This window comes from Euleptes europaea, chromosome 11, assembly GCF_029931775.1.
Source record: "Euleptes europaea isolate rEulEur1 chromosome 11, rEulEur1.hap1, whole genome shotgun sequence".
In the NCBI taxonomy this organism is placed as follows: Eukaryota; Metazoa; Chordata; class Lepidosauria; order Squamata; family Sphaerodactylidae; genus Euleptes; species Euleptes europaea.
In genome coordinates this window covers 30,497,327-30,523,789 of record NC_079322.1, presented here as the reverse complement: position 1 = coordinate 30,523,789, position 26,463 = coordinate 30,497,327, and the positions used below count along the sequence as shown (strand labels likewise).

At 42.2% G+C, this 26,463-nt stretch overlaps 1 protein-coding gene across 1 annotated transcript in view; it reads left to right on the top strand.

The window, feature by feature from the left end:
• The window catches only part of LOC130484166 (collagen alpha-6(VI) chain-like), a 72,948-nt gene that overhangs the window by 7,727 nt on the left and 38,758 nt on the right, over nt 1-26,463 (top strand). The window contains exons 2-7 of the mRNA XM_056857069.1: nt 13,285-13,398; nt 14,269-14,360; nt 19,881-19,933; nt 20,602-21,210; nt 21,844-22,431; nt 25,421-26,044. Coding sequence (XP_056713047.1) covers nt 13,285-13,398; nt 14,269-14,360; nt 19,881-19,933; nt 20,602-21,210; nt 21,844-22,431; nt 25,421-26,044 — 2,080 coding nt within the window. The remainder of the gene's footprint in view (nt 1-13,284; nt 13,399-14,268; nt 14,361-19,880; nt 19,934-20,601; nt 21,211-21,843; nt 22,432-25,420; nt 26,045-26,463) is intronic.

The window sequence follows — 26,463 nt, the reverse complement described above, 5'->3', positions numbered from 1 at the left end:
ATATAGAGTAAATGGAAGTTGGAATACTCAATTCAGCAGAAAGCATCATTTAAAAAATATGCCTCGTTGTGCTCTGGGGGGAGAATAGTAAGTTTGTGTGTGTACTTCATAGTCATAAACAGTTTGGATTTTCGGGGATGAGGTAGCTCACAAACCAAACACGGAGCTTGAGCTTCCATTAGTATAAGCCAGTCTTGGAAGAGTTGCAGCTGTTAAATGAAATACTTCCCAAGTGGTGTTATTGCTTGGGAATGGTGGGGAATGATTGCTTAACCAAGAAAGAAAATTCTGCAGAGAAAGAAATTAGTCTTTTAGGGGCTGTTTGGTAAAGCTACTGTTGATGTAAGATAGCCAAATGACCTGTAGTTTATAGGCCTTTCATTTCAGTGCTCATATAAGTCTCTATGGGGAGTCCTTTGTGGTAGGGGGTGGCGTGTCCCCAATACTCTGATCCTTAGGGTTGCCAGGTTTCTCTTCACCACCAGTGGGAGGTTTTTGGGGTGGAGCCTGAGGAGGGCGTGGTTTGGGGAGGGGAGGGACTTCAATGCCATAGAGTCCAATTGCCAAAGCAGCCATTTTCTCCAGGTGAACTGATCTCTATCAGCTGGAGATCAGTTGTAATAGCAGGAGATTTCCAGCTAGTACCTGAAGGTTGGCAACCCTACTGATCCTCAGGCTAAGGCCCACTTGTGTGGCAAAATGAGGTGACAGAACGGACTGCACTACTTCAGACTGCAGGTGGAAGATCACATGATTGGATACACACACACACACACACACACACACTCGCCCCCTCTAGTAAAAGACACACACAAGTAGAACAGCAGAGAGAGGACTGAACTAGAGCCTTTGCCCCAGATGAGCTAGTTACCTTCTTACATTAAATTTTTACATGGAGGAACATTTAGAAAATAGTTTCTTCTGCCTGCAGTAGAAACGGTGCAGTTCTTTCTTCCTGGAGTGCAGGGAGGGGCTAAAACAGGCAACCTTCCTCCAGCCCCATGAGGCTGTGGGTCTTTTCTTAAGGTTAGCGGATATACAAGGCTGACCTTTGTCCTTCAGGTCAGTGGATTACAGATAGGGTTGCCAACTTCCAGGTGGTGCTCCAGTGTAGAAAAGAAAAGAAAAGAAAATGTCCCAAATATTGAAATTATTAAATTATTACACAATGCTCACAAATTAACACTTGTGTAAAGCAATACAAATCACATATATTGTTTAGGCGTCACAATATTACCATGTTAAACAATGGCTACAAAACATGTTTTAAATAAAGACATTGCTGTTACAAAAGTAATATCTCTGGCATAGTTAAATTGTGGAACTCCCTGCCCCAGGATGTGGTGATGGCTGACAACTTGGAAGGCTTTAAGAGGGGAGTGGACTTGTTAATGGAGGAGAGGGGTATTCATGGCTACTAATAAAAAATGGATACTAGTCAAGACGCATACCTATTCTCTCCGGGATCAGATGAGCATGCCTATTATATTGGGTGCTTTGGAACACAGGCAGGTCAATGCTGCTGGAGTTGTCTTGTTTGTGGGCTTCCTAGAGGCACCTGGTTGGCCACTGTTTGAACAGACTGCTGGACTTGATGGGGCTTGGGCTGATCCAGCATGGCCTTTCTTATGTTCTTATGGTGTCGAAATGTGGACTTCTTTTTTAGTTATGCCACGGTTTCAAAGCAGCTTAACATCTGTGACCTTGTTCCAGTTAGCTGTATCTACAAATAATCTTGTTTCTTTCCTCTCTTCTCTTTTAACAAGTACCTAGGTTCAAGACTTGTTTTGTCAAAAACTTCATCAGAAGCCTTGCAATAAAACTACAATTCCTATGGACCTTGGAGACTACTGCCAAATTTTTGAATGGTATCTCTCGGTCCTCAAGGTTACTCTTCCAAGCTATGCTGCAATTCCCTCTTGTAGAGTTAGCAACCTCCCCCTCACATTCATATTAACTTCCAGGTGTTGTCTGAAGTTCTCCCAGAATTACAGCTGACCTCCCGATTTCAGAAATCAGTTTCCCTGGAGAAAATGGTTGCTTTGGAGGATTGAGTCTGGAATCAAATCCCAAGCCAGAGCTGGCAACTAGGGTTGTGCATATTGATATACCCAAACCGAAAATAAACCCAAAATTAGCCGTTTCGGCAATATTCAGGTTGACCGAATACCAAAACCTGGGAATCTGCCTAAAGCCAAATAGGCGATTCCCGAAAAAGCCGAATAAAAATCAGGCCCAATAAACCTGATCCCAAAATTTACCGTTATTTTTTTTTTTTGCACAACCCTACTGGCCACCCATCTACAGAGTCAAAGAGAAAGTCTGATTATCTAGTGAATTGGCCTTTCATGCGTTCTAATGAGTTTAGCATAGTTAAATGTATGTAATAAACTATATAATATATTTATACTGTTAATATTCCAAGTACTTAAATACGGCTGGGTTATCTACTGACAGCATGGGGTGGGGGTGGGGTAGTCCCTCCCTAGCCATGGGACTGTTCTGAGCAGGTAGACAAGCAAACCAGCTGCACAGGAGTCCTCTGCTAGTGTTGGCTCTTGACAGCTACAAGTAGACTGAGGGGGAAGGAGGCACCTGAGGATAGCATCAGCTGACAGAACAGACTGTCAGGAACCCAGCAGTGGCCAGAGGCATCAAACTGGTCAGCTGGAGAGATGGGAGTGGGGTGCTCGTATGCCCAAAGATGCAGGGACATGATGACTGAGAGAGAGAAGCTTGCCTCCTGTGTGCTGCCAATTAATTGAGCTTTCTGGATAACCAAGTGCTGGGTAACACAACTTTGACTATTTCTGCTTTATGTTGGAGCTCAAATATAAAGTGGAAAAGACTGAATTACCTCATACCAGCGAGGGATATGTTGGGAACGTCTCTGCCAGCTGTCTAAGATCCAAGCAGAGATTTTGTTTTCTCTTTCTGTTGCAAGTATAAAAGCCTAGGTGTGGTCAGAGGTGTGAGACTTTTGGCACAAGTTAAAAGGCTTTTGGCCCTTGGCTTGCAGCCTAGGGCCTTGGATAATCTGGCCCAATGGACCAGCTGCCGCCAAAGATGCAGCTCATTATATACAAAAATACAATGCAAGAATACAAAACACACACACACACACACACACACACACACACATATTTTAAAAGTCTCCACTGGGAATAAACGGTGAGCAAAGATACCAAAATAAGTAAAGGATGAGAAGAAATTCTTCTCATCTTGTAGCAGTGAGGAGTAAAACTATGGCTAACTATAGTGTTTGGGTTTGGAGAAGCAGCCTTTGGGTTGGTGGTGGGAAAAGACCCTTTTGTCTGTATCCTGAGCTCCAATCCCATGCACACCAATCTGTGTGGGATTATCTGCTGCTTCCTGGTACTATTTTATAGTGGCGTGAGGGTGTGACTGCCATGAGCATGTGAGTGGGGCTGATAGTGTCAGCTTTTCCCACCTCACCAACTCCAAATGGGAGAGAAGATGCCCACTGAAAGGTCGGTCATGCAGTTGGCACCACTTCTGTGGTTATTACAAGCACAGAACACCAACAGCCATGATGTATAGTTCCATGGGGATGTAGCTCCTGCATGCTAAAGAGGTCCTTGGAGTGGGTAGTATCTGCTCCCTAAACGTGATTCTTGAACTCCAAAGAAGTCCAGTTGGATGGCTCTGAAGAACCCTGAGTAGAGCTTGTTATAGCCCTAGCTATGATGAACAGAAAGATTCTCTTGTAAGCGGGAGCAGCCTAACCATATGTTGCTGGCAATATGGTGAAGGCTGAAGTGAAGGGAGGGGCTGTGGCTCAGTGGCAGAACATCTGCTTGGCATGCAGAAGGTCCCAGGTTCAATCCCCGGCGTCTCCAGTTAAAGGGACTAGGCAAATAGGTGATGTGAAAGACCTCTGCCTGAGACCCTGGAGAGCCTCTGCTGGTCTGAGTAGACAATACTTACTTCAATGGACCAAGGGTCTGATTCAGTATAAGACAGCTTCCTGTGTTCATGTGAAGAGGAGACTGTAACAGTCTGCTTAATCTCTATGGTGTTTAATTGCTTTATCTGGTATATATTAGAAGTAGCAACAATTCTTCTTATTTTCTTTTTTTCTGTTTCAAAAGAAGTATTTCTCTTTAATATCTCTTTGCAGATTTCTGTTATACCTCTGTGCACCCTTTTATATCTTTAGCCTTTGCAGGGTTTTTTTTTGCGGGGGGATGTCATTTTTTTCATTTTTTAAATTTTCTAACCATTAAAATACAGACAATACATCATAACAGAACAAAAACACAATACGATACAAACATTAAACAGTATACCAATATATGCATAGAAAGGGACAACATAACATTTTGTTTTCATACTGCCTTTCCCCTTAAAGTATACTGTTCTAGTTTTAAAATATTATACAAGCTGCCTTCTACATGATCATTTATCTTCTATGTAACATTTTTCATTCTTTTTTGCACTTTATATTTATAAATAATTCTAATCAGGATTGAATACTGTGACAATAGTTGCATATTGACTTGTATATAGTAACTGTATTTCATAATACACATTTTCAATAAAACCTTATGATTAAATATGTTATATCTGCGCACATTCATTTCTGTTTACACTACCTTCACTAAACTTATGAAGAATATAATTTCCAGTTTTCTTGAAACTCTTCCCTAGGTTTTTATTTATTTATTTGGTTTGTCAACTTAGCCATTACTGCATATTCTGCTAGTTTATCTTTCCAGTCTTCTAAATCTGGAGTGTTTTCCAATTTCCACTTTGTTGCAATCACCACCCCTGCAGCCGCGATCATATATCTGGCCAGCTCCGCCAAAAATTTCCCTATGACAGGTAGTAAAATTCCTAGCAACATGGTTTTACGGTCCCTTGCAAATTTAACCTTTAATTTTTTTTTTGCATTTCAGAATGGATTTCACTCCAAAACCTTTTTATCTTCTTACATGACAACCAAGAGTGATAAAAGGTCCTATCTATCTTGTTGCATTTCCAGCAATGTCCATTCACATCTTTATTCATCCTTTGAATGTCTATTGGTGTAAGGTACTATCGAAAAACATCTTGTACCAATTTTCTCTCGACACTTAGAGGGGTTCATTTTTTTAATGTTACATACTGCAAGGTACTCTAGCAGGAGAGTATTAGGACGTGTTCCCCAATTGTGTGTGGTATAGTGCCTCATGTTGGGGCTCCTGCTGCTTATTTCTTGAACTTCAAATCTCCGCAAATCCACAGAGCTGTTATATTCACAGAGGTCAATGTTTTGCCTTCCACAGTCCTTTATGGCAGCTTTTTGAGAACTCCCTGTCAGGAAAGACTCTGCTCGTGAAGCGCTGAAACTTCTGAATGTTTGTCTCCTGTTTTGCTTCACTGCAATTTTTATACTGAGTTGAGGAATTTTTAATTAGTCCTCTTTTATGCAAGTTTAAAGGCCACTCTGATAAGCAGTTAGTTTTCTGTCTTCTATCTGACTAGAACCCTCATATCAATAATCAAGTAGCTGGATATTTCCTAGCTGCCTTGAGGCTCCAGGAATTGACTGTTAATAACTTTGGATAATTTCCTTTTTCCTCCTCCTTTTCCTCCTCTTTCAATCAAAGTGGATTCAGAACACTCCAAATTCTTAAAAAGAGGGAAAGAAATGGATAGTCGGATTTCGGGGAGAAATTGGGTAAAGAGGAATTAAGATAATTCCTCTTACAGAGCTAATTAGAAGTTTGCATATTTTTCCACTGCCCATGTTCTGTGTTTTTGTAACTGTTCTTCATTGCCTTTAATGTTACTTTATTTGGTGTGCATTGTGCTTAATAAATCATTTTCATTAATTTTGTTCAACTCTGTATGTTCCTCACTGGTCAGTGTTGGACCCCTGGAGCAAATTAGGATCCAGACTTTCTGGTGGCAAATGTGACTAATGAAAGGAGAACATAGGCAAATTTTGTCACTTCCTGGAAGGTGAACGGATGGTTAAAGATGCCCTTGTCAGTGTTTTAGCTTATGTGGGAGAAAGCAATGAAGGGGAATAATAATTTCTACATGGGCTGGGCTAGAAATCCTTGTGATTGGAATTCAGACTGAAAGTCATATTCCTGAGAACCCCTGAGCTGTCATCTCTAATCAAGCCTATTAAACTAATATGTGTGTGTTTAGTGTAAAGAAGATGTTTGTCCCATTCTAGATGCAGGCTAGGCTGACCTTGACTGTTTAATGCTGTAACATCTGTCTCATTGGGATGGGAAACCAGAACACAGCTGCTTGTCCTGTATTTACTTATATTTCATCCTGTGTTGTTTTAGTTATCATAATGTTTAAACTCTTTGTACTCCACATGGATTAAAGTGTATGTTAATACCCTGTTTCCAAAGATGCTGTAAACAGCAGCCGCAGTAATTTATAACATCCTATTTGAGGTACAGCCATATAGGAGAGCATCTGCTCAGTAAAAGTCATCCTGCCTAAATGTATGAGCTTCAGTCCTGGTTATAGTTAGACTTTGAAAGCAACAGGACTTGAGACTGTTTGAAATGAAATTTGTTCAATTCATTTCAATTGGACATAGTAGTGGCTCAGTTTAGCTGGACAGATTTGCTAAAAAAAAGGACCAGAGAAAGAAATTTTGCCTTTCCCTATCACATAAGCATTCAGTATTTCTCTTCTCAGTATGTACAACACTAGACTTAGGTAGTAGGGGTGTGCACCATCCCCCCCTCAGTATTTTTTTGATTTGGGTTTACTGGACCTAAAATTTTCAGAAAAGCCCCCCCCCCCTCAAAAAAAAAAAAAGACGAATACCCATACCGGCAAATTATTTATTTTTCAGATATCTGAAAATTTTTGGCTCCATTAAAGTCTATGGGGAATATTTTCGGGGCTTGGGGGGTGTTTTTCAAGGTAGACACACCAAATTTGCTGCATAGCTGCAGGCAACTCTCTTTAGAAGAACCCCCAAGATTAGTGAAGTTTGGGTCAGGGAGTCCAATTTTATGGGCCCCCAAAGGGGTTACCCTATCTATCCAATGGAATTTTCAATTTATTGTCGAAGGCTTTCACGGTCAGAGTTCATTGGTTCTTGTAGGTTATCCGGGCTGTGTAACCGTGGTCTTGGAATTTTCTTTCCTGACGTTTCGCCAGCAACTGTGGCAGGCATCTTCAGAGTAGTAACACTGAAGGACAGTGTCTCTCCTTCAGTGTTACTACTCTGAAGATGCCTGCCACAGTTGCTGGCGAAACGTCAGGAAAGAAAATTCCAAGACCACGGTTACACAGCCCGGATAACCTACAAGAACCAATGAATTTTCAATTGTTTCCAATGGAAGCTGGGGCATGCACTTTGGGGGTCTATAAAATTGGACCCCCTGACCCAAACCACACCAAACCTAGGAGTTCTTCTAAGGAGAGTCACTTGCAGCTACTCTGAAAATTTTGTACCTGTACCTTAAAAAACACGCCTCCCCCAGAACCCCACAAAAATTTCCCATAGAGTTTAATGGGACAATGTCACACCCGAGCATCCGTCTGAAAAAGTTCCCACCATTGACTTCAGTGGAGGGGGACTGGGAAAATGTTTTGCTCAAATCACTGACATCATCCCTTGAAAAAAAATATCGCTATCATTTCAGGAAGACACATATAAATGAGGTACTTAACAACTAAGTTAAGGCTCTTTTCTTAGATTTCATTAGATTAAACTAGATGTGATGAAGGAACACTGTGATCAGGATCTCCTGCAATGTTGCTTGCTCTAGGTGGTAGCTGGAGATCTCTTGGTATTACAACCGCTCTCCAGGCAATAGAGATCAGTTCGCCTGGAGAAAATGGCCTCCTTGGAAGGTGGACTCACTAGATAATGAAGCAGCCCTGGTCAATGCACTCTCCATGGAATGCTGGTTCTTTTCCATCTTGATTATAACAGTTGCAAATTATCTCTGGTTTCCACATTCTTCTTTCCTTGATCCTAAATTTTTAAATGAGGTCTTATAAACAACAGGCTCCTTCTCTCAAGTTTGCTTATGAGCTTTGCAAGCGGAGTACCTTTCTCTACATTTTTCCTGCACACAAGGAAACGTCTAAAGTGGGTGTGAATCAATGAACAGATCAAACAACTTAATCACAATTCAGTATGAGCCACCTCTTTGATCTTTTTGTTCCTTTACTCCACTGTTTATGAATTTTGCCCTATACTCCAAATAACTTTGTAGAAATCTTCAAGAATATAACCCTTTCCAGCTTTTGTTGCTGTTGCCACTAACAAAATTATTTGGGTGTGCCTGATTTAATAGTAAATCCTAGTTTTCGTATCTAATCTAAGCAGGCTTTAAACATGACTTGTGGTATCAAAAGGATAAATTTCTAAAACACAGGAAAACATATCTGGGACAAAACTATTACGTCCATATTAACAATATTAAGTGGCAAAACCTTACATGACAACTTGTCCTTAGATTGGTGATACTTATTCCATTGCCTGGGAGCCCCATGTGACTCATTGACATGCCCCCCATGGCTCTTCTGACCACGGTTCCCCAATGTGGCACCTGCCCCATGTTTCAGGAAAGTGGGCAAGCTCCTTGCCTGGTGGGGTTTGTGGCTGGCAGTTGGTTCCCATTTTGAAACAGCTACTGCCAGAGGAGACTTGACCTAGATAGCCTAGGCGAGCTCGATCTTGGAAGTTCAGCAGGGTTGTCCCTGGTCAGTATTTGGATGGGAGCCCACCAAGAAATACCTGGGTTGCTTGTGGTAAACCACCTCTGAATGTCTCTTGCGTTGAAAATGCTATGGGGTTGCCTTAAGTTGGCTGTAACTGTACGTCAAAAAACAAAACAAAACTGCTGGAGAAACAAGTAGCAAGCCTCCCAGTACAGTCCTAATACCAGCATAGGGTTGTCAGTTGCAGGATGGGAAATTCTTGGAGATTCGGGGGCAGAGCTCGGGGAAGGGGAAGACTGGGGAGAGGAGAGAGCTCAGTGGGAATGTGATGCTATAGAGTCTTCCCTCCAAAGGTACCATTCTCTCCAGGGTAAGTGATTGCTGCAGTCTGGGGATCAGTTGTAATTCTTGGAGATCTCCTGGGCCCATCTGGATGTTGGCAACCCTATGCCAGGGATGGAAGTAAATACAGCTCTTTTAGTTGATTGGAATTATGAACATGGCTCTCCAAGAGCCACGGACTGAGCACCACTGCCTTAGATATAATAAAATACCTTGAAGCCCAGTCTTAAAGCATCAACAACAGATGGGAGCTTTCAGACCAGCGGATGCCTGAAAAATTTGTGTCACAGTGCCATATCTACAGCCTAGTTCTCACAATCAACAGTTGAGGTGATAAACTTGTATCTGGAGAGAACCACAAACTGGGCTTATGGGATGGAATGCGTCTTCATGAAGTATGTTCCTAGATAAAGAAAACTAGCATTGCATCCCCACAGAGGGTTTTCTATGTCTTGGTGTCAAAACTGGAACACTTTTTTGAGCATCCTCTTGTCCTGTTTCCAGGTTTTCTCCAGCTTTGCTGTGAGCTTTCCCAAGCCTACTTTGATCCCAACTTTTTTTTTTGGGGGGGGGGAGGATAGAAGACGATGATGATGAAGAAGAGTTGGTTTTTATATGCCGGCTTTCTCTACCGCTTAAGGAAGAATCAAACTGGCTTAAAATCACCTTCCCTCCCCCTCCCCACAAAGGACACCTTGTGAGGTAGGTTGGGCTGAGAGAGCTCTGAGAGCTGTGACTAGCCCAACGTCACCCAGTTGGCTTCATGTGTAGGAGCGGGGAAACCAACCCGGTTCACCACCGCTCATGTGGAGGAGTGGGGAATCAAACCCGGTTCTCCAGATTAGAGTCCACTGCTCCAAACCACCGCTCTTAACCACTACACCATGCTGGCGCTTGGTTATTATACCCTGCTACACCACACTGGCTCTTGGTTTTTATACCCCACTTTTCTTTACCCTAAGGAATCTCAAAGCAGCTTACAATCACCTCCCTCCTACAACAGGTAGATGGGGCTGAGATAATTCTGAGAGAATTGCAACAAGCCAAAGGTCACCCAGCAGGCTTCATGTGGAGGAGTGGAGAATCAAACCCGGTTCTCCATATTAGAGTCCACCGCTCTTAACCACCACACTGGCTCTCCATGATCACTGGTATACTGTCAAAACAGGAAAGTTTGAATTTTCAAAGCTCCCTCCCACATTGATGCCATTTACCTTCCACCAGCCCCTCATGGGCCATTTCCCCCACTGTACCACTGGAGGAGCATTTGAGAACTATTTTTAAAAGTCAGTGCCCATTGACGCACTAGCAATTTACTTCGCAAATTACACGCATCCAGTACACAAGAATCCAGACCGCTTTTAAATTCCTGTTCCCACCACGCCTCCTTTCCCCGCTGCACTTGAAAATCCCCAGACCGGCAAGCTTCCAGGCATGCCCAGTCGGCGCTCCAAGCAAGGACAGCGATTGGTTCAGCTTTAGTAAGGGAGGCGGGGGGAGTGCAGGGGTTGGCTGGCAGCAGGATTGAGGACGCATTGCATGTTCCCACTTTAAGGCACCGAGTGTGGAGGACGTTTTATTTTTTTAACTCGCCTTATCAGCGGATCCTCTTACCGCGGAGAAACTGCGCTCTGGAGACGTCCTGGGAATCCTTCGGGTGAGTTGCAGTGGGAACATGCAAGGAAAGCCCGCAGAAGCCGGCGCCCCAAATGGTAAGTGCGGACACGGCCAGTAATTGCTATAGTGCTCCAGCAATTACCCTCTTTAAAAAAAATAACCCAGAAATCCCATTTAATGGCATTGTGAGGAAAAATGCAGAGAACATGGCAGCTGACAGAGGACAGTGCACAAAAAACTCCTGTGTGGATATAGCATTGCCCAGTACAAATGCCTCTGCCTTTAAAGTGGCTATGAATAAGCAAAAAGGAGAATGTCATATGGGTGTAACCTAGAATTCCATGGAGAAGACTAGGCAAGAACTCTTTCTTGACTTCTAGGCCGTTAATGCATGGCTAGGATGTCATTGGTTTGTCCCTCCCAGGTCTCACACTTTTCTAAAATGAGATAAAAAAATTGAATGCATGAGAGGGACTCAGAGAATGAGAAGAATCAGGTGGCAGGGAGAAGAAGGCGCCGTAAACCCCCAAAGTGCACGCACACACACCACACACACCAACCCCTGGCAGGCAAGGGCTGGCTTACTTCCTCCTCACATTCACTCCACCTCGCCTTGTACTGGAAGTGGGGTGGGAGGTGTCAGCTTGCAACAGGCGCTAAGCTTCCCCCCCCCAGTTGTGGTACTGGCAGCAGCCGCCACTGTGGAAGGGTCCTCCTCGATGCATTGGGGCCCCAGCAGATGACTGTCTTTGGGGCGATGGGGAAAGATCTGGCTCAGCAGAGGAGGAGGGAGAGGGATGGTGCTCCTGCGACGCCAAGCTTGCTCACGGCTCCCTCTTGGTGCCATTTCTGTGCTTTGGTCCCCTGAGAGGGAAATGGAAGGAGGAGTGGGAGAAGAAAGGAATGGAGAATTGTCATAAGGAAGGGGAGTCGACCTGTGTGCTGAAACACACCAGGAAACACTAGCAATTGTAGCAAGTCTTTATTTAAAATTGAGACAAAACAGGGTTTGGAAAACCAGGGGAAGTTTTGAAAGGGAGGTGAGTTGATCCTGCAGGCGGGAGATGTCATGCGTTTGGACAACAGAGATTCGCTACATTCATGGGAGAATCGCAAGACAAACCAGCCATGCATTTTCGACCCTTGTCTTCTGTGTGCAGAGTATTTTGTATGGGGGGGGGTCTTGGATCCTGTGAGCCCCCAGCTTCAGTTAGAAGGGAAATATACCAGACATAGGCTTAGATCTTGTGGAAAACTCCACTGACAAAAGAGTGTTGCAGCCCAAAGTGCATCCTGAAATGCTGCTCCTAGGGGACAGGGGACCACCAGGAACAGCATGGGTCAGTCCTGTCTATAACCTGCCCTTTCTAAGCAAAGTAATTGAGAGAGCAGTAACAGACCAGCTCCAGGTCTGCATGGAAAACTCAACTGCTCTATATCCTTTCAGTTTGGCTTCAGGCTGGGCTATGGGACAGAGACAGCTCTGCTAGCTTTAGTTGATGATCTCTGTCTGAGTATAGATAAAGGCCATGCCTCTTTGTTGCTCTTATTGGACATCTGCAGCCTTCAACACTGTAGATCATACCATCTTGTTGAGATGGTTGGAGGCGGGATGAGCACTGAACTGGTTCAAATCATTCCTCATGGATCGGACTCAGAGGGTTGCTAATGGAAACCACCTATCATCAGCATGAGACCTAACCTTTGGTGTTCCACAGGGTGCAATTCTATTCTCCTCCTTGTTTTTCAATTTCTATATAAAACCCTTTGGAAGAATCATTCATAGCTTTGGGGTTGGTTGTCTCTCAGCGGCGACTATGCTTTTAATGCACCATCTAGTATATTAATTAATATCTGCTGTTGTGGTTTTAATAATTTTAACTGTAGACATATTATGGTTTTATGGTTTTATTGTTCTTATCTTGTTGTTACCCACCCTGAGCCTGGCTTGGCCAGGGATTGAAGGCAGGTTAGAAATCCAAACAAACAAACAAATAAGTGCATGATGTGTGTGTGTTAAGTGCCGTCAAGTCGCTTCCGACTCATGGCGACCCTATGAATGAAAGTCCTCCAAAATGTCCTATCTTTGGCAGCCTTGCTCAGATCTTGCAAATTGAGGGCTGTGGCTTCCTTTATTGAGTCCTTCCATCTCTTGTTGGGTCTTCCTCTTTTCCTGCTGCCCTCAACTTTTCCTAGCATGACTGTCTTTTCCAGTGACTCTTGTCGTCTCATGACGTGACCAAAATATGATAGCCTCAGTTTAGTCATTTTAGCTTCTAGGGTCAGTTCAGGCTTGATTTGATCTATAACCCATTGATTTGTTTTTTTGGCAGTCCACAGAATCCGTAACCCTCTCCTCCAACACCACATTTCAAAGGAATCTATTTTCTTCCTATCAGCTTTCTTCACTGTCCAGCTTTCACACCCATACATAGTAATAGGGAATACGATGGCATGAATTAATCTAAGTGCATGATACCCAGCTCTATATATCCTTATCCAAGCCTCCTGGTGATGTGGCAGAGGTCCTAAATTGCTACCTGGCTGCTGTAGCAAATTGGCTAAGAGCAAACAAACTAAAACTAAACCCTGGGTTTTTCTACATTCCCATTTTCCTCGCTTTTACGTTCCTGTTTCTTTGGGGTTTTCCCCCCCTGTTCCACACAGGAAAAAACTTCTACCATTGAGTTTTTTCCCAAATACCAGAGTGTCTCCCTCGGTGACGGGGACATGATGATGTCACTTTCGGAAGGGATGTCACCACCTGATGATGTAGAGGCGGTATCATTTTGTGCCTGGTAAGGCCCCCCTCCCCCACTGGTTGCCTGGGGGGTACCCAGCAACCCTAGCAATCTGTCTTGTGTCCAAGTGAGAAAGGTGAGCTACAAATGACATAAATAAATAAAAACAAATTAAGTCTAATTGTAGTCCAGGGCAACCTTTATAGGTAGCATTTTTAGTTTTAAAAAAAGTATATAAAAACCTTTCCTTTTGGGGAAAACTGGAGCTTTCATGGTGTTTATGCAAGAGTCTAAGAGATCAGCCTGGGAGGGATTATTAGCCAAAGAGTATACCATGCAGGGAATGTCTTGGGAGGAGTTACTCCCAGTCAATTTCAGTAAGTGTAGCTGCCCTCACACAGAGCTGGAATGTTTCACACTTCTGGAGAAGACTGAGGAGGGAAGACAGATTGTATGGACTAGTAGACTTTGCTCAAATGGACCGTCAAGCAGTCAGTGAGTTCAGTATGTTAAATCTATTTCATTATTAATTCACCTTTATTAAATTTGAGGTTTTATCCAGAAAAATGTACCCTTCCCATCATTCCTTGCTTGTTTCTTTTTTCTTGGAGATTTTTTAATATTAAAAAGTTTATCAGTATATCAACTCTTCATGCGGAGAAAGAAGACCCACTCTCTATTTCTAAGATGTCACATCCTTGTCTTACAAAATGATTAGACTTGGGAGTCATCGCAAGCTAAATGTTGTTCTTATTTACTCATGATTTACTCTAGAATTAAAACGTAACAATGTCTAGAGTCAAGAGACTGGGAGGACCAGAGCCTTCCTACATGGGACAACTGAAATCTAGTTTTCATATGAGACTTATATGGGGTTGAACTTGTGCATACCATTCTTTCCATACTCCAGGGTGTAAGGCTTAATGATTTCCTGAAGAAGAAGGGCAGCTCTGAAAAAGAAAAAGCCTACAGGACAGACTACAGGAGGAAGAGCATCTCCAGGTAAGAGGAAGAAATAAATAAATTCATATTTATTTAAACAGTCAACAGTAGGATTTGAACTTGCCACAAACAGGATGATGCTCCTTGTTCTGTTCACAGAAAATGAAATGAAGACTAGATGCAAATGTAATCCATGAGTGTATACACATGCAGTAAATAAGAGCTGTGAGCATAAAATAATGCTAAACGTTACCTCTAAGAAGTGGTCCTATGTGCTTCCCAGGAAGCCCTTTGATGAAATGTTGGCAGGAGCTGGTGTACAATAGCTATATTTCTTTTAGGGGGAAAGCAGGTCTAGTCAAAATCTAGTCAATGTGGATACTCCCAAGAAAGTGTTCTTAAAATTACACTGATAAAGCAGTAGTTTTCTAGATTTCATAATTTCAAAATGACAGGTTTTCACAGCTGAAAAGATGAGTACAAAATTTAAAAAATTACAATCACAATTTCAATCTTCCTGCACCATACAAAGCATTTGTAATTTTGGTGTTAGTGAGTTCATCATGACTGAGGGAAAATTTGATGCATGTACTTTTTGATTCAGAGCAATTGAGGCAGCGATAGGTAATCAGCAGTTTTACCTTTGTAGTATCTTAGTTCTTGAAGATTTCATTTGGACTTCTGGCCTCCACCCTCCTTTTTAAAATGGAGTGCCCCAACCATGCACTATTAACAATCTACTTTTATGCATCATATTTTAAACGAATTCTTCACTTGCGCCTATATTTAGCTTTTCTGACTTGTAACGTAACCCCTTTTCCAGACCAAGTTTGATGCTGGGATCTTACTTGACATCTGCTCACTTGTGTGGTCCTGAACTTTCTATCCACATTAATCGAATTACTAATCCAAGTTATTTTTATTTTGCGGTATTGATGTTTATTCTATGGCATTGTTGCTCTGAAAGCAGTCCAGAAATACCGTGTGCATCAAATGTAATTCACAGCATAGACTTGATCAGAAAAACAGCTGATTGTGGACAAGTGGTGTTGGTCTTAGAAAAATTTATGGTAAAATTGTATTAATACTATGTTGCTTTGCCAGCAATATACCAGTGTGACTGTTAATCATCTTGTGCATAAGGTGATGGTGAGATTGTGTTATTAAAGAACTTTTTTTATCGTTAGACTTCCAGCGAGGTATGGCACACACCTTGGTAATTAGCAAAGCTCTGAGAATAGATCTTAATCTGTATCTATTTCACTATGGTTTGTTGATTGACTGTCCTATATTCAAGCTGGTTGTGGAAAATCATTACAGTAGTTGACTACTAAAAGGCTGAACAGATGACCAGCAAGGACAAAGTGGTTGAACATAACAAGATCTTAGGCCCACCACTATCCCAAGCGCATGTAATTTCATTGGAGCAGCAGAGCGGCTAAGAGGATCCAGGAGGTTGCTAGTTCAAATCTCATCTCTGCCATAAACTTTTAGGTAACCTTAAGTAAACATTTCTCTAGGACTTCCCTCCACTTCCAATCTTTGACAAGGCTGTTGCAAAGAATTCAACAAGACAAGATACACTAAGTGCTCTGAAAAGTGCTCTATAAGTACAACGTGATATGATATGATATGATATGATGATATGATATGATATGATATGATGTGATGTGATGTGATGTGATGTGATGTGATGTGATGTGATATGATATGATATGATATGATATGATATGAAATGATATGATATAATATAATATAATATAATATAATATGCCTGTCATGAACCAACAACAAGTCAATGAAACTTAATTAATTTAACTGAGGAAGTTGTGATATCATATGTTGGACAATATGTTGCATATCACACCTAATCCCATCAAGCCTGCTATTCACATTTACATACTGTTAACATTTACATACTAATACTTGTCTGAATTCACTCTGCTCTACTTAAAGACCGATGGATTCACATTCTAGCTGTATCTGAAGAAGTGAGCTGTGGCTCACGAAAGCTCATACCCTACCAGAAAATATTTTTGTTAGTCTTTAAGGTGCTACTGGACTCTTGCCCTTTTCTACTACTGCAGACAGACTAACACGGCTACCCACTGTGAATCAGTAAATAATTTAAGGTAATTTAAGATCCTACAAGAGATGGATTGACTCTATAAAGGAAGCTACGGCCCTCAGTTTGAACGACCTGAGCAAGGCTGTTAAAGAGAGGACGTTTTGGAGGACATTGATTCATAGGGTAGCTATAAGTCAGAAGCGACTTGATAGCACTTAACACACACACACACACACAAACAAACACAAACACACACACAATTTAAGGTACACTCTGCTCAACCAAGTGTGAAGCCTTCTTCTGGCCAAGGAGCCATCTTACGATGGAACAGACTCTGCCATCAAAGGAGCTTTCCTTGGGTTGTAGGAAGGCTTTATACTTGGTTGGGAAGAGTGATAGGACACACACAAGCCAATGCCATTTATTTCTCAGTTGGAAAAAACAGACATTATTTAAAAAAATATTCTGTACTTGACATCAGAGTTTAGTGTAGCAGTATATTAAGATTTTATGTCTTGAAAACTGAATAGCAAATATAAACAGAAATTGACTTGCTAAGTACAACTCTCATTCTGCCCAAGGGCTCCTCTTCCCATATTTCAGCAACTGATATCAAATACAAAGTTAAAGAATATGGGTTGGATCCAGTGATCCATCCATGGAGGGAGGTAATGGTCACAAATCTTCCTTGCTTGCTCCTCCTCTCAGCAGTCCCTTCCAACCTTGGAAAAGTTTTCCCCAGGGTTATGGGACTCATGTGGAGTAATACCTACATGGATTGGGACTGCTAGGAAGAGTGGGAAGTGGGGAAGACCTGCAGTCGTAGGAGCGAATCATCTGGATCCGACCCTATGGATATGCTTACTATTATTGGGTTATTGTAACAGTGATATGTTTTTTTCTCCTCCTTTTCTTGGAGTAAGTTCAGGTATGATACCCTCAAGAAAATACCTTTTAAAAGATACCATTTTATCAGAGAGAACGGTCTTGACTGCAGCATTGCTTCCCATAATTTATTGAAGTTAAGTTTGATGAAGTCCCTCCATATGTAAGACCCTGGCCCCCTATAACTCTCTGCCCAAGGTCCCTGGCATCTACCCAAGAAAGTAACAAAGGACCCTGGTTCACAAAGTGGGGGAAAGAAACCATCTCACAGAGCAGAAGCTACTTTGGGTAGCCCCATCTTTAAAAATAACTATATGCATAACAATTAAAATGACAATTACACAAAACACACAGACAGACAGGATAGGCGGTTAGAGAGACAAAGCTAAATAAAACTGAAAAGTCTTCATCTGCTGATGAAAGACAGTGATAGAAGCAGACAAACAACTCTCCCTGGAAACAGGAGTTTCATAATTTTGGTGCCATGAACAAGGAAGGGGTCTTCCTCTTGGTACTTTGAATTGGTATCCTGCAGGCATGTAACTGGACCAGGGAAATTTCACTGCCATGTATACTTCCTGTACTTGCCATCCCTTTCTTTATGGTCATTCAGTTAGAAGGTCTTGCATATTCACAAATAGCTAAACATTAGCTGACATTAGAAATCTGTTCACACCTTTCTTGCCTCTTGCATTCCAAATTGGAAAACACATATAAAAGTTGGGTTGCCAGGTCCCTCTTTGCCACTGACGGGAGGTTTTTGGGACAGAGCCTAAGGAGGGCAGGGTTTGGGGAGAGAGAGTCCAATGGCCAAAACAGCCATTTTCTCCAGGTGAACTGATCTCTATTGGCTGGAGATCAGTTGTAATAGCAGGAGATCTCCAGCTAGTACCTGGAAGTTGGCAACCCTATATAAAAGGGAACACATTTCAAGTGTCGAGATAAGGCATTATGGCTTGTCTAGTTTTGCACAGGGATTTGTGTGAGTAGGCTTCAAAGGATAGAACGCTCTTGGGACATGCTTTGACTTATGGTAAAGGAGTTTCTTTGGAATTTTTTAAGGAATTGTTTTCTCAGTCTGGTTTCCATAAAAGAAATGTAGTGCAGATCAGTACCCAGTCATCTCATAATGTCAGACCTGAGGAACTTCTGAAATGCACAAATCCAGCTTGCTTGCACATGTGTTCCAATGGTTTCACATCCGGCAGTGGCTGGATTAGTAGGATGTTAATAAACTGTTTGTTTTTTTGGGAGGTAGATTCTGATCGTTTGGTTCCCTATAAACAATTTTAACCTTTGCCTGAAGGGCTTCATTAGCCGTGTTTACTTCTAAATCGGCTGTTTCCCTTCCATTAATTGCCATAAATATTTGCTGTAAACATTGTATTCACCAGCTGGCCTGCTGCTGCCAAAAGACCAAAAGCAGGTCTTAACGACTCTACTACTTGCTTACAGAAGGGATTCTTCTTCTTCAGTACTTCTTCTTTTGTAAGATAGTCATTTGTGCACACATGTCCATTATTCGATGACTGTGACAGCAAATGATTGTTTGTATGTGTGAATGGATGATGCCTTATCCTATTTATCCCAAGGTTTCTCATTCTGTAGGCATTCCATTATAATAATTTGGTGCGTGTGTCTTTGATCCTGCTGCTTACAATTTTTTTCCTTCATAACCTCATAGATAGCCGCAATTCTATGTACACTTTCCTGGGAGTCAGCGCCACTGAAATGATGGATCTTCTTTTCAAGTTAGATGTGCATGGAATTTCACTGTAAGGTCTAGCTAGTGCAGACATACGACATACATCTTAGGAAGGGGGTTGTAGACCATGAAAGTGAATGCTAAATTAAAACTGTGGTGGTCTTTAAGGCTTCCAAAGGACTCCTGCCCCCCACCCCGGCTCTGACAGACGTTGTAACATGGCTTCCCTTCTGAAAGGGAATAGGGCTGCCAGGTTCCTCTTCGCCACCGGCAGGAGGTTTTTGGGGTGGAGCCTGAAGAGGGCTGGGTTTGGGGAGGGGAGGGACTTCAGTGCCATAGAGTCCAATTGCCTAAGTTGTAATTTTCTCCAGGGGAACGGATCTCTATTGGATGGTGATCAGTTTCAATAGCAGGAGATCTCCAGCTAGTACCTGGAGGTTGGCAACCCTAGCAGAGAATTTGAAACTTTTGGACAAATCTGATAGGGAGCATGTTTTTCAGTATGCCTAATAATGAGTTCTTGTTGTTTGTAATTATTTTACTTTATTTTATTGTCTAGGGGTGCATTCAGGATGGATAACTGGAACCAAGTTTTCATTCTTGTGTTTTTGACCACCTTGTGCCCCACTGATGCCCAAACCACTGGTAATTAAAGTATTCATATTATTTTGGCACCTAGTAATGAATTTTGAACTTTCAATCTTGAGAATTTATTGAAGTATTTATATTCTGCCATTCCTTTGTGGCTCAAAATGGCTCACAATTCCAAGATTACAATTCCAAAGTACAATAAAACCCCAATTAATCCCCTACAACAAGAAAACAGCCTCGCCTTATAATCCATTATGAGCCCTTTCAAATCAAATGGCCTTATGGCACCTCCTAAAATCTTCTGAAGATGGCATCTCTTTTACCTCCTCAGGGAGCTTATTCCACTTGGTGGGAGCCCTATAGAGAAGGAACTGGCTCTTGTAGGTACCAAGTGGGCCACCTTAAGTAGGAAAACATCCAGAAGACTGCAGTCGTAGCACGGGCACATGTGGGAAGAGCAGTCTTACAGATATGAGGGTCATGGCTGTGAGTTTGTTTTGCAATGTCCTCCCTGCCCACAAAATTTCTGAGACTGTAATTTGATAACAAATTTAAGAAAAGCTCTGGTGAATATATCTAGTATAGCATCCTGTTGTCAACAGTGGCCCAGTTAGGGTTGCCTGAGGCAGGCGGGGTTTGGGGAGGGGAGGGACTTCAATTCCATAGACTCCAATGGCCAAAGTGGCCATTTTCTCCATCTGATCTCTATCAGCTGGAGATCAGTTGTAATAGCAGGAGATCTCCAACTGTTACCTGGAGGTTGGTAAGATATCCTCTTAGAGCAGAGCATGAAGGTGACAGACCTCTCTGTTGTTTGTCTCCAGAACATGGAATTTAGAAAGATGCTGCTTCTGAACATGTTAGCTAGTATGGCAAACAGATGTTTAAAGAACTATCTTCCACAAATTAGTCTTTTAAAAATATCCTTCCAAGTAATTAGTGGTTGCCATATCCATAAGCCAAGTCATGTGAAGAAGTACTATCTTTTGCTTGTTCTAAAACTGCTAAATACCTCTATTAAAAATAAAAGAATGTTGTAACGTGTGTTTTAGTCTGCAGGAAGGCTTCTGTCGCAGACCTTGTGTTCCTGGTGGATGGATCATGGAGTATAACCCAGCAAAACTTCAAAATCATACAAGAATTCTTGTACACCCTGGTTAACAGCTTTGACATTGGGGAAGATAAAGTCCAGATTGGTCTGATTCAATACAGCGATCAACCCCGCAACGAGTTCTTCTTGAACACTTACCAGCGCAAAGAGGACATCTTGCACAAGATACAAAACTTGCATTACAAAGGAGGGGGTACCAAAACAGGAGAGAGTTTGCAGTTTATGCTGGACACTCAGTTCAATGAAATGGCGGGAAGTCGACGCAACGAAGGCGTCCCCCAGATTGCGGTGGTGATAACGGACGGGCAAGCTCAGGATAACATCCGTGAACCAGCGGAGGCAGTTAAGAATGCAGGCATCACGCTTTATGCCGTAGGCATCAAAGATGCTGTTTTGTCTGAGCTTCAGGAAATTGCTAGTGACCCAGATGAACTGCATGTTTATAGTGTGGTAGATTTTGCTGCTCTGCAGGGTATCTCCCAAAAAATAATTCAGGTGCTTTGTACTACAGCAGAGGAAGTTTCTGGACAAATTAACCAGGTTTCTCAAGGTAAATCCACAAGGGTCTGGGGGAATGTTCTTCTCCTTCCTGCTTATAGGCAAGGTCATAAACTAGGGTTGCCTGGTCCCTCTTCGCAACTGGCAGGAGGTTTTTGGGGTGGAGCCTGAGGAGGGTGGGGTTTGGGGAGGGACTTCAACGCCATAAAGTCCAATTGCCAAAGTGGCCATTATCTCCAGGGGAACTAATCTCTATCGGCTGGAGATCAGTTGTAATAGCAGGAGATCTCCATCTATTACCTGGAGGTTGGCAACCCTATCATAAACAGATCACAAAATCTGATTTTATTAACATCATAGCTGTTGTTGGGAACAGCAATGTTAACTTGCACAACATACCAGGAGCTGTTATAGCATTGTTAGAATCACTAGGGCTGGGACAGTTGGTAATGTGGATCTTTTAAATGGGAAGTTGTGCTGAAGTACATGACTCTACTGAACTTAGCTGGGAGAAGAGGCTGTTATAGGCCAAATATACCCCCTTATTTTAATTTGGGTTGGCCAAGGAAATGTCACTGATTTTTAAAATCTGAAGCTGGGGTGGGTTGAATGAATGAATGAATGAATGAATGAATAAGTACAAGGAATAAACACCCTTTCCAATTTTTGTTTCTTTCACATTTAGTGTGCACAAAAGCCACTGTGGCTGACATTGTTTTTCTGGTAGACAGTTCAACCAGCATTGGTGAAGACAATTTTGAGGAGGTGAAAAACTTCCTCAGCGTCCTGGTTTCTAATCTTGACGTTGGCCGTGACCAGGTTAGAATTGGTTTGGCTCAGTATAGCCGCAAGACCTTCAAGGAGTTTCTGCTCAATCAGTATGCTCTGAAAAGCGACATTCTGGAACTTATACGGAATTTGACCTTCCGGCGTGGAAGCACTTACACAGGGGCCGCGTTAGATTTCGTCAGGGCTGAATACTTCACCAAATCCGCTGGAAGCAGAGCTCAGGAAAACATCCCACAAGTACTCATTCTCATCACAGACGGAGAATCGAAGGATGACGTCAAAGTGCCCGCCAGGAAACTGAATGCAAGAGGAATCTCTGTTTATGTGGTGGGGATTGGTATCCAAGACACCACTCAGGTCGAGGAAATTGCCAGCAGGCCTTCTCATAAGTTTTTGTTCAAAATTGACAGCTATGGTATCCTTCAAGAACTTGCTAGAAATTTTCTCCAAACGGTTTGCTTTGAAGTAGGGAGCCAAATGAAAGGTAAATAGAATTGTTACACTTGTTTGACATTTGGACAGGCACTTAGAAGCTTTATCGGTGTTTAAATTTACCACGAGACCATGAAGATCCAGATTGATTAGTGTTAACAGTGATGATTTCCATGACGCCACTCATAATTAAGGAGACTGAAAGAAGGAATAGAATCTGAACAAAGGGAGTAGTAAACAGTGACCGGAAGTACAATCACTTACCACTTATGGTTTACTTTCATGGATTTACTTTCTACCTGGGGTAGAAAACTGTTAGGATGTTGGGGAATGCATAGCAGAATATTCAGAGGAATGATAACATCATGGCTATAAATCACAATATTATTCTGGTATAGTACAACAGCAATTGCTGGTTTTTAAAAGTAACATAAAAAAAATCCCAGCCCAGCACTATGGTTACATGGGCAGGAAAGGTAGGGAAAACAGCAACTGATGAAGGAAAGTATACACAGATTACCTGTGTAGCTGTTCCTTTCCCACTGTTAATGTCTCTGCCTTCACAGCAGCAATGACAGGGAAACGGAAGATCCTCGCTGTGTGATATAGCCAAAGTCTGTCAAATTGCTAAGCTGTGAAGGCTGATAGTTGACTTCTGAGTGGCCACTATTGGGAATTGGCTGATAGACAGAATCTTGGTCTGATCCTCCTGGTCTCTCCTTAGGTTCTTACAGCTAGCCAGCCTGCAGTGATGGTCCAGCTCTCCAAAGGATTTTGATTTTAACTTCATTTACCCCAAAAAATTTTTTATTGAAATAAAGAAAAAAACAACATACTCACAATCCCATACATACAGTGTGTCATGCCCTCCAAAGCATTTACTGCCTTAACAACAGCCGAGCAATAACATATCATCATTTAAAAACTGCATTATAAAAATGTTGCATGCTTTAAATCAGAGACAATAATTCTTAACCCGACAATAGCATAACTTCTCAATAGATCTTTGCTTATTTTTTTAATCACCATTTATCATACATTAAGGTTAATCAAATTATACGTTGCTAATTCCTAATTCTAATAAACCGTATGCATAATCTACCCTAGTCTATCAATACTATTAGTCACATTCAAATCAATCTGTTGCTCCGTATCAGTATTACAGCTGAACATAGTCGAAGTATAATTTCCATTTTTCCTGAAACTCCTCCTCAGGTCTTCTATTCAACAACTGTGTCAACTTTGCCATGATTCTAAGTGCATTTTGAGAATAAATTCTGCATCTGCACCCAAAAGCTGTTCTTATCACACACTGATGGTGTGTTCAAAAATCATTGTATTGTCAGAAATTCAAAGGGAATATGGCAGTCATTTGATGTGTTTCAGCAATACTGCATGCACAATTTATCAAGAATAGTTTCAGTGAGCATAAAAAATAACAATGTCAGTAGACTTTAGAATATAAATGTTGGCATTCTTTTAATAAAATTATAGGGGTTTTAAATCTCTCTTTCTCTAGATTCTTTAAAGCAGTATGCGGATGTTGTCTTCCTTGTGGACTCCTCTGACGCCATGGAATTTTCTACCTTCGAAGATGTAAAAACATTCATTTCCCAGATTGTTGAACAACTGGACATTGGGGTCGACAAATACAGAATTGGCTTTGCACAGTACAGCGGAGACGGGCAGGTGGAATTTCTACTGAAAACTTATGAGAATAAGGGCGATGTTCTCAATCACATCCGGAGCAGCGTTCCATTCCGGGGAGGTCCTCTGCGGACTGGGAGTGCCTTGAGATTTCTGCGCAATACTTATTTTACTGAAGAAGCTGGGAGTCGATTGAACCAAGGAACACCCCAATATACTGTGGTGATTACCTCAGCGAAATCCGCAGATGATGTCAAAGTAGCTTCTAAGGAGCTGAAAGAGCGGGGAGTAAACGTCATAACGGTTGGTGTCTTAAATTCCAACAGGGAAGAACTGGATACAGTCGCCACCTCCTCTCTCTGGGCTTACCAAATCAACGATGAGCAGAGCGTCGGTCAATTTCGCAAGGATGTAGTGGATATTTTGGATGGACCAGCTCAGCAAGAGTATGAGGATGCTCTAGTTGCGGAGGTTCCAGGAGGTATAGTTGTGCCTGTAGACAAGAAAACTACATGTTAGAGACCAAATTCATGCATGCCACTTTCACCCCTTCCATTGCTGTTGGAGTGCATGTGTGAGGAGCAGAAATGTGCTCAGCCTAATTCAGAGGAAACCGAAGAGGTTGAGCTAGATACCACATAAAACATAAACAAATCTATTTTTATTATATTGTGCAAAAATAAACACTGGGCCTGCAATGTCGGCTACCTAAAAAGCATTATTAAGAATTAAAAGGAATTGTAGCACAGAAGAAGGGTTTCAGAGGCAAGCAAGGATACTTCCCCCCCCCTTTTCCAATAGGCTTTTATACATCTTTTGCCTTGTATAACATGTATATAGATGTCAGGATGTGTATTATAAAATTTTTTTATGTATGACCACTGAGGAAGGCCTATATAAGGTCGAAATGCGTTTGGTCTAAGTTTGGTCATTTTATGTATTGACATCATTCCTTGAGATAAATATTATCTAAATTATCCCCTCCAGGCTTTGTTCACTAATCTGTTCCTTTCTACTACATTATTGCACATTGTCCTATACAAATCCACTACCCGTGTCTGGCCTGCTCTGGAGTATGACTCCTCTGGTTGTCCATTCTCTCTATTGTTGTGGAAAGCCTGGTCATACCTAAGTAATTAAGGACTGAGTGCCTCTTGCCCAGAGTTGGATCCTATGACTCCCTCCACCAACTCTTCTTCCAACAGAGAAAGACTGCCCTCAACCAGGAAATGCTTTTGGCTTTCTTTAAAAGTCGTTTTCATTTGGAGGAAGTGTTTTTCCCTTGAATTTTTCAGCTGGAGGACATCTTTCTCCCAAGCAAAAGAGAGTCATAGGATCCACCTTAGCTGAAGAATCTAACACATTGTTCGCTCTTGTATTGCTTTTGTTCACAGTTTGTTCCAGTGCATCTGTAGCAGACATTGCATTCCTTGTGGATGAATCCAGTCGGGTTGGTGAAAAGAATTTCCAGTTGACCAGGGCTTTTCTACTCAGGATTATTAATGCTCTGGATATTGGTCCAAATAATGTACAAGTTGCCTTGGTACTTTACAGTGATGTGCCAAGATTAGAATTCACTCTGGATACATTTGAAGATAAATTAAAAGTCCTGAACTATGTGAAAAGGTTGCGCTTCCGTGGTGGGCGACCATACACGGGCGCTGCTATAGACTTCCTTAGGAAAGAGGTTTTCACTAAGAAGGCAGGTAGCAGGAGGGATCAAGGAGTACAGCAGTTGGCCGTGGTGATCACTGATGGCTACTCATTAGATACATTCATTGAACCTGCATCCCGTCTTCGACGTAGTGACATTACCATGTATGCTGTGGGCATCCAAAATATCCCAGAGAGCTCCCTGCTACAACAAATTGTAACGCATCCCCCAAGGAAACATGTCACCAACATGGAATTATTTTTGAAGCAACCAGACATTGAATGGAAGATAAAGGAACGGCTTTGTAACGGGATTGTGGAAAGAGCATTTGTAACTCCAGTGCGGTACCGTACCTTGAAGGAAGGTAAAGGATTTATGTCACTGTTAATCCCAGAATCTCGGGGGGGGGCACTGACGTGGGGATTGGGGGGCAAAATTCCTAGGGCCCAAGTCAGCTGAAGGGCTACATTCATGGAATGGATTTAATTTTTTTTACTTCTAATGTAGTTCTGCACTGCAGCCACTAGGGGTGTAGGGCAGGCAGAGCACAGCATTTCTGCAAAGCTTACTACTAGACTGAGGCAAACCCTTGCCTTGCCTATCAGATGTTGCTAAACCCATCAACCAAACTAGCATTGGAGCAAGGCAAGATCAGCCAGCACAGCTCATGGCTGCTACACTCAATGCCAGGATGCAGCTTCCTAACAATTTCATTATCTCCTGAAGTCTATGGTTTCCCTCTTCCTTTTGTTCCACCCACCTCCATAGTTTTGTCTGGGCATC